General features: G+C 28.0%; 1 protein-coding gene across 1 annotated transcript; it reads right to left on the minus strand.

Annotated features, from left to right (window-relative positions):
- Window positions 1–4,436: 4,436 nt before the first annotated feature.
- Window positions 4,437–6,323, minus strand: LOC113874190. The gene is made up of 4 exons (XM_027512414.1): window positions 6,102–6,323; window positions 5,871–5,992; window positions 4,978–5,145; window positions 4,437–4,530 (listed from the first exon to the last, which is right to left on the minus strand). Exons 1-4 carry the CDS (start codon window positions 6,321–6,323, stop codon window positions 4,437–4,439), a joined length of 606 nt encoding a protein of 201 aa, XP_027368215.1.
- Between the last annotated feature and the right edge of the window lie 3,003 nt (window positions 6,324–9,326).

A 9,326-nucleotide genomic window follows, 5' to 3' on the forward strand; every position in this document is an offset into this window, starting at 1 on the left:
CAGTTAGATTTTGAGTGTATTTTTTGCCTAAATTGGTTGAAAAATAGAACTTCGTAATAGTCAGCATGCTCATTCTCCAGCAGTCAGCATGAGGGTGCTTCGTTTTATAGCACAGTCATGCTTATGGTAATGCACGACTGTGTTTATCTACGAGCAGCCAATTTATAAAAGTCTTCAAACCCTATAGGAAGAACCTGACAAACAGTAGCAATATCATCTTTGATATCTTGATTTTGACGCATCTTTGACAACATGTCACAAGTTTAGAGAGCACTAACTAACAAGTATATTGGTGTATTTGTAGCAACTTTTAAAAGAATTTCATAATTCAATTGAATCTTAAATATTGTCCTCAAGGATTAATTCTTTCAATTCTCACTTCACAAATCAATAACCATTTGAACTAAATGAATATTTGAAAGGTTTTGAACAAGTATTAATCAAATCATAAAATGAATAGAATTGTAAAAATGCAGTAAAACAGGACTACAAATTTGAGATTACAAAAGTATATGGAATGTAGTTAGGGATTACTTCACCAAATTTTTAATTGCAACTTGATTAAGTTCTAAACTCTTAAGTATTCTGATTGGTTGATAATCAATTTCACTAATTTTGACCAAAGGTCAATTTCTTGACTCAATGACCACCCTAATATTTAACTTACTACTCTAATTCTTTAGGTGTAATTCAATTAAACATTGCATTAAACGTTAGAAATTATAAGATTACAAGATTATTAACACTTAACCCTAAGATATCAAAAACCTTGGCAATTAATTCAGATCCAAGAAACTAACTCAACCTCCACAAATGAAAAGGTTCAAATCAATTGAATGATTAATCCAATAATTGCATTAAGAATAAAACTAATTGCTCAATCCAACCAAAAACTCAAGGTTTAGATACAAAATCAAGTCATAATATAAAATTTGGATCCATAGATCCCTAACAAAAAGAATTTAGAAACACATTACAAATGGAAGAGAGAAGGAAAGAGAAGAAGAAATTCTTCATGATTCCAATCCCCAATCTGGTTCTTCAGTATTCAGAACTTGGAAGTTATCCCCAATCTCTCTCTCTAACTCTCCTAAGGTGTAAGAATGAATGAAAAAAAATTACCAAAGATCCTAAAATTCTGAGCTTAGGAAGTATTTATAATTTTTTCCTACTTTTCAGGTGTAGTCACTATTTACAAAAAAAAGTTCTACGTAGAAGGTTTCTGTTGAGGTTTCAAGTTTGTAATAATCTTTTTTCAGGAAAATAGTAACAAAGGTGTAATGCTTCATAAGTCTTGCGCGTGGTTACTATTTATGCAGAAAAGAGCTACACGCAAGCTTTGTTCCATTTATCCTTTCTGGAATAATCACTTTCAGGGAAATAGTAGCAACGTGCAACTTGTTTTACATAATGGTCATGCACGTTATCACTATTGGCAAGGAAAGGAGCCATGCGCATCTTCATCTCTTCAAACAAACTTGCACATGGCTACTATTTGTGAGAAAAGTAACCATGCGCAAGTGTGTTCTTTCTATGTTACTCCTTTTTGTGTAGAAAGTGGTAAGACGCAACTTGTTTTTTCTATCCAAGCTCTGGAACAATCACTTTTCTTGCTAAAAATGATAACGCCCAACATGTTCTTCTAAAATAACCTCAAAGTAGTCGCTTTTCTTGGTAATAGTAGTTACGCCTAGCACTTAACCTTGGTTTTTCCACTCTGTCCAAAGTTTCCACTTTTATCTAATTTTTCCTCTGAAAACCTTATCCTTAAGACTCTTGGCTCAATTTCCTACAAAGATTATTTCAATCAATAAAATTTCACAAGGAATTTACAAAATCTGAACAATTTGAACTATTTCATTAAAGCTGAATTAAATTGGACATTGACATTTTTATGGGATTTTAAGCTTTCTAATACTACTTTTCTATCAGAAATATGTTAGAAAATTAACTAAAATACTAGTAAAATATGGATTTATCACATCATTTGGAGTCATTGATACAAACGTCATTGGTGAAGGTGAGGAAGGTTTCTTTGAAGGCTATGGTGAATTCTTTGCATGACTATATGTGATTTTTACATTTAATGATAATCTCAATCTGTATTTGTGATTGATTTTTATTCTATTGCTTGTAAATGTATGTTAGGAATTGGTCACTCTTAGCATCTCATAATTGATTACATAGTAGGCGACTACCACATGTAGTTAATAGACTAATAGGATAAAACAAGATAAAGAATTGGTGGACCTTGTTTTAGTGGTGAGAAGAAAAGTTTATCCTTACTAATATTTTCAGGAAATAAAGGTGGCCACCCCTCAAAGATCTATTAGACTAATTGAGTGTACTATAGAAAGTAAGTTGAATTATGTATTTAGAGAGTAGTAGAGAGTTTGTTACTGTAAACTTGTAATAGATAATGAACATATATAAATGATAATGTAATTATAGTAGAAATCATTGTAGGGTATAGTATTCCTTTTTCATACCCTATTAATGGTAGAGTCCACCATACCATCAACTTGTATGTATATACAGGGATGGTTCATACATAAGATGTTATAAATTATGTTTATACTTTCCATGATCACGATCATCTTGAAAGACCATTCCGTTTTACCCAAGAACTTTGACCAACTCAGTATTTCGGTGTGGAGATAGACTGCTCATTAGGACTTAAAGTATTTTGATTTTATAATTACCTAAATGAAGTTCAAATGTATTTTGAGGTTTTGATTTGTAAATATTGAACTCTTATATCAAAATGAAAGTTAATATACGTATATTTTCTTACTGTTCAAGTGTAAATTTATTTAGCAAGTTACAATGTAATAGTAAATATTTATCTCATCTCGTTTTGAATACCTTTGCATTTTCATAAAATGAATGATAAAAGTGAAAGTTTAAATTTTACGTCAATTTTCACACTGTAAGTATAAAGAAATTTACTTTATCTTCCTTTCTTATTTTATAAATTATTACATAAATTGAACAATAAATTAAGGGTGTTACAAATTCCCTATGCATTAGCTGTGAAAAGTTTGATGTACGATCAAGTTTATACTCGTCCAAATAAAACATTTGTGGTGGGTATATTGCAGGTGGGTATATTGCTACAAAACCTTGTCACTAATTTGTGTCTAGTCGACAGTATTGAAAGACCATTAAAAATTTATTGTTACAACAACTCAACAGCTTTTTATTCCAATAACAATAAGAGTACATTAGAGACCGATTTTATGCTAGTTGATCCACTTACCAAGGGCTTAGTGCCTAAAGTTTTGCATGAACACACTGCTAACATGTGTGTAATTTCTTATTTTTCATTTATATTCTATATACTTTTCTTTTATACAAATTAAATTAAACATTTCTATATCTATTATGAATTTGTTTTATGCTATAATTATATTCCAGTTTTAAATTTATTTCTATAAAAATTAAAGGTTGGACCAGTCAGAGATAAACATGATTAAGATCATATTACATGTAATTTTCATGCCACTTATTAACATTTATTTCAAAGTCATTGAAATAGATTTCACTATAGTGATCATTGTAATTTTATTACACTGAAATTTGATAAACTAAAAGTAAATAACATAGAGTTGCGCACTTAAAGTTTTTGTGAAATAAATATCAAAATAATATGTAGCTCAAGTGAGAGATCATTAAAAATTTTATATTTCTAATAAAGTAAGGTAGGTTACATATTATTTATAACATTTATATGAGTTATTTACAATTTTTTATGATTTTATATAAATAGCCTAATTTTAGCAAGTCTTTCAAATTACTAATAAAATATTATATGAATTTAATAAGTAAAAAATTAAGTTTAAGTCCATGAGGAGATAATGAGATTCTTAATAAATCTAAAATAGAAATAATGGTCATGATCTCTAATATACTTAAGTTAGAAAAAGTTTTCTCTCCTCTCGTCTAATAAAAAACTTGTCATGTCTCAATTATCATGTCTTGTAAAAAAATATGAGGGTTTAGTTAATATATATATAAATATATATATATATATTACACCAAAGGTTGATATAATATTGCATTTATTTCATCAAACTTTACGGATTCAGATATGTTTTCTCAAATCCTGTTCATCTTTCAGTAAAATGAGATAATATATATTTATTTATTAGTAGGATTTGAATTGGTGAGGCATTTTCGGCGTCAAGTGGCTCTAGCTGGGGCAAGATTTGTAAGATAAATATAAAAGAAACTCATAAGTCTACCTCGATCTTCGAATCTGTGAGAAGGTAATGTTATATCACAGGATCCTTTGTACAATCAGAAAAATTTAGGCATAAAAACAACCAAAGTATTCTATGTCAATTGCAACCTCTTGCACGTGTATGTGTGGCACGTGATCATTAATTATAGGAAACTGGAAAGGGAAAAATAAATAAATGTGTACGAAATTATCTTCACCTTCTCCTACACTTCCTTGATCTCCATATAATTGCAGACGGGTTTGGGCAGATTCGGTATGGTATTTTTGGTGGAGGTGAAGAAGGGACTCTGCATTGCCATTCTATAACCGAGTTAATTATTAATTAAATATAATAAATAATTTATTTATATGAATATATCATATTAATCGCATGATTCACCTGCATATTGATTACAAGAGGATCCAAATCTATCTATGACAAGTACAATTGTTGAAGTCTCATTTTAGTAACAAATTTTGTAACCTCAATTTTTTGTACGGTTGAGTTTGGGTATAATAAATATTTATTTTTAATAAAATAATTATTACTTTTAAATACTTAAACCTAGTTTTAAGACTAAATCTTTGGATTAAAAACAAAGAAAGATGCACTATGAAATATGGCTTGACTTATGCAGCAATTGGAAACGACTAATAATATTTGAAGTCTAAATTCCTAATCTCAAGTAAGCAATCTAGCATGTTGAGAAATGAATCAAATTATTGATGATGAGCGTGATCGGCATGAAACTTACTGTAATCTAGAAAGATCAATCAGCGACAAGTCCACGTTGGTTGAACTATCTAGAACAGCCACTGCTGATATCATGGGCCTCACTGGTGACGCATAAGGCTCCTTGATGGCAATTATTCTGCAGTTGAAGTTGCTGGCTATGCTTTTATGGGAATGGGCCATTGCGAATCTATTACCAATGAATAAAAACACTGTTTTGAGTTCTATGATTTCTCCTAGTACTACTACAAAAGCATTGTATAGGCGAGTAGGTGTCTAATGCAATTCAATGGTCCTGCGACATATTTTAAGTTTATGAGAAGAAAAATAAACATAATTTAATAAAATGAACTTTGAATCGTTAAATATGATTATCTTAATTTTAATTATAAATTTTATATTAATAAATGTATGTGAAACTAGAAATAATTAATGTTGTGGGCATTTCTGAAGGTTCTTTTACAGGCAAAGCAGACTGAGAAGTGGATCCCAAAAGCTTTTGGCTAGCTTTGTCACCATTAAAGAAGGCTTTTCTTCGTGACAAATTTTGAAACTCACTGGCATAAACCTTTTCAATTTAAAGCAGCAGAAAGAGGTAACACAATACAAATTGGACTATTAATAAACCCAGGTCCCACTAATCCATATTGATGCTGTCTTGTGAACGCCAGGATCAGCTAGACAGCCGAGTATAATTAAGTGAAACCCTCAGAACCTATCTGGTAGAAGCTGACCTCTAATTAGAACATAAACCCTTCTATTTTCCCCAAACACATCCAAAGACACTAGACTTTTGTCTAAAATAACATCATTGAGGGGGGTCATCGTTCATCCTTCCATCCGTCACAATTTTCAACTATACTAATAAAATGAAATTGAACTCAAAATTTGGAAATATTTTGACATTGGACTTACTTGTAAAGAAAACTATGATCATGGAGTCCAACCACAAGCATTGAAGCTCCAATCTCTCGCACAGTGGCAGCAATCTTGGTTCCTTCTTGGTCCCCTTCCGTGACAACAATTTCAACCTTTGTCTGTAACACAATCCTATGATTATGGCACACATCCGTTAACTTGAACATAGTAAAATTAAATGAAAGAGAAAAAAAATAGGAACACAAGAAACCAGAAAAGGTGACGTACGTTGGAGTAGTTGTTGCAGATGTCTTGAAAGGAAAGGGCTAATTTGAAGCCATTGAGACGAAGAAGACGAGCTTTGGTTCTGCTTCTTGATCCTGTGGGATGGTAGACGTGGAGAAGAGTGATTATGTCACCATAGCGAATGATGTTTCTAAGGGCCCATTGAAGAGCAGTTCTAGCAACACTCACATCTTCTACGACCACCACAATTTTCTTCACATCCATCTCTCTCTTTATCTCCCTCCTCTGTTCTTCATTTAAGTCTCTGTGACGATGGTTTGTGCCCATTCTTTATTTCAATCTTGATTGATTGACCATCAATTTAATATACCCTTTATTTCAAGCACATATGACAGGGAAATTCTTCCCTGGGTTGCTACCTCATGTCATGTGGCTGCCTGTTATATTCAATAATAATAATATTAACACTAAGTCTTGAACTATTAGTGCTTTGTTTGGATTAAAATTCATCTAAAGAAATTCTAGTTACCAGACAAAATTTACATTTGTGATTAATTAACCGCACTGTCAAATACTTCAAGAAATCTGAATTTTGAAAGTGAAACACTTAATATAATAGAATAATGATATAAAAAGAGCTAAGTAATCTTTTTTTATAAATTTTAAAATACTATTTTTTTTCTACAAAATCTTAAATATCAAATAAAAAATTGTATATTGTACTTCTAAGTAAACTTCAAATGACTGGTCTATTTTCCAGTTTTAAATAATAGAATACTTTCAATTGCGTATTTAATTCCTTTAAAGTAAATAAATATACTCCTTTTACTTTGTATCTATTGTTGTTTAAGGTTAACATACACACATGGATAAGAAAAAATTTACCTGATTATTTTACTTTGATTAAAATATAATTATTTATACTCTATTTAATTTATTTGTTGTTCTTTAACTTTATACAAAATTACTATTTAATAGGTAAAAGAAGGAGTTAATAAATGAAAATTAATATAATAGTTAGTTAAAGTAATTAGATAATAAGAAAAATAAATAAATTTTAAATTTATGAAATAATAAAAATTTTGAAATATCAGTAAAAAAACAAGAGACATAAAATAGAGTGTTTTGAAAGGAAATTAAATCTTAATCATGAATTTTTTACTAATAATTATAAGTACATCTCTTTAAATTACACTTGGTTGGCTTAATGAGAAATACTTGAAGTTTACTTTTGTTATATAAACATAACCAAAATAGGACAAAAGTGGGTGGGTTTGTTGTGTTGTAAATAATAATTTAGCGGATGAATATGTTAAGGATCTCATCTCGTATGTGACGTATAGTTGCTAGCTTGGCACATGACATTTGAAAATGGTCGTGTTGCGGTTTCATTCGTCTTTTCTAAATTTTAAATAATGGTTATACAATAAAAGAATTATGTATAATAATTATATTATAATTTTTAATGAAAATAAAGTCTACATAAACTTTTACTATTTGCCCTAAGCACATATTAAAATAACTTTAAAAAAAGTTCAAGGCACAACAATTAGTATTATCAGAGCTATTGTCATTAATTGTTAATGAATGCAAAACAGATCCGTGTTCTTTAAAAAAAAATAAGAAATAACTTTAGGTTACGTTAGAGCTTGAGTCGGGTTGAATTTTATAAGTAAATTACCTAAATTGACATCAAGAGTTAAGTAAATTCATTTTTTTTCATTTTTTACATGTATTTGAACTAATTTAGATTCAATTTAGATAAATTTTTAAGGAAATATTTATATAAAAATTAATATAAAATATAAATAAATTTTTTTCATAAAAATAATTTATTTATTTAAATTTTAATTAAGTCAAATGAAAATATTATGAAAAATTAACGCAAATTATTTTTAACTAATTTTTTATTATTAATTTTTTTTCTCAAAAACTTCTTTAAAAATTTATTCAAATTAAAATTTAATTGATCATTTAAGTTAGATAATTAGATCTATATTTAAAAAATAAAAATTTATAATTTATAAAATTTAGTCATTATCAAATTCATTTAGAAAGTATTTATTAAACTTTTATATCACTAAATAAATTGTTTTAAAGAAAAATAATTTTATATGTTTAAAATCAATCCAGTTGAGGTTAATAAAACCATAATATATATATATATATATATATATATATATGTTCATCTAAGTTATTCCATAAAATGAATAATTTCATAAATGATTCATTTAGTTTTTTAAAAGAAAAACTTGGCTTACGTTTTCACTAGTTATAACTTATTTAACAATTTATTTATAACGATGATAAGTCATGCGTTTTGATATGTAGCATTACATGGTACTGAGCATGATTATTGGTTTGACATATTTAAGTTTATGTTATGTCATCTTGATGTGAATCATTTAAAAACATATGAAAACTAAGTTTAAAAAAAATATTTGGACAACTAAAACTAATAATAATAAAACTAATAATAATAATAATAATAATAATAATAATAATAATAAATATTTTTTTAAAAAATATTACTTTTATATATTAAAATTAAATTTTAAATCCAGACAAAATTACTTTTTGTAAAAGACATGTGATTTAAAAAAGTTAAAAACTGATATATTAATAAATTTATAAAATAATTAACTTCTTTTACACAATCAATTAGGCTAAAAATAAAGAACACTTTGAAGTATGTTCTTTACTCAGTAAAAATACATCATAACAATTCTGAAGTTTAATTGATAATAACGATTCTCGGTAATTCTTTAAATAATAAAAATATATCTATTCCTGATTTTTTAAAAATATACACACAACCTTCGGATCAAATTAATTTTCAATCATAACAATAAAATGATTACTATTCACAAACACAATTTCCAGATCTTGAGATACTTGAATTCAATATTTTTATAAAATATTTAAATTTAAATAGAAGATATATAAGTTTTTATTTTATATATCTTTTTCACTTTAAACGAGTGAAGTTTGGATATTGAATCCTTGTGTTATATAAATATCCTAACTATCAAATTCAATTTGTTTAGCCCTTCAAGTCTGCCCTTATGGGTATCGATATATGCTATCAATGACCAATAAAAAAGATCGAAACCTTTTATATCCAGTACAAGTCAAAAAGCGCATCAAAACATCATAAATTACAACAATCCTCGATGAATGAGGATAACGTTTCTGATTTCAGAAAAAAAAAAAAAAAAAAAAAAAAAAAAAGCCCCAAAATCAGCAACTTGTTCGAATTAGTGAACT

This window comes from Abrus precatorius, unplaced genomic scaffold, assembly GCF_003935025.1.
Source record: "Abrus precatorius isolate BTA unplaced genomic scaffold, Abrus_2018 Scaffold8, whole genome shotgun sequence".
Classification (NCBI taxonomy): domain Eukaryota; kingdom Viridiplantae; phylum Streptophyta; class Magnoliopsida; order Fabales; family Fabaceae; genus Abrus; species Abrus precatorius.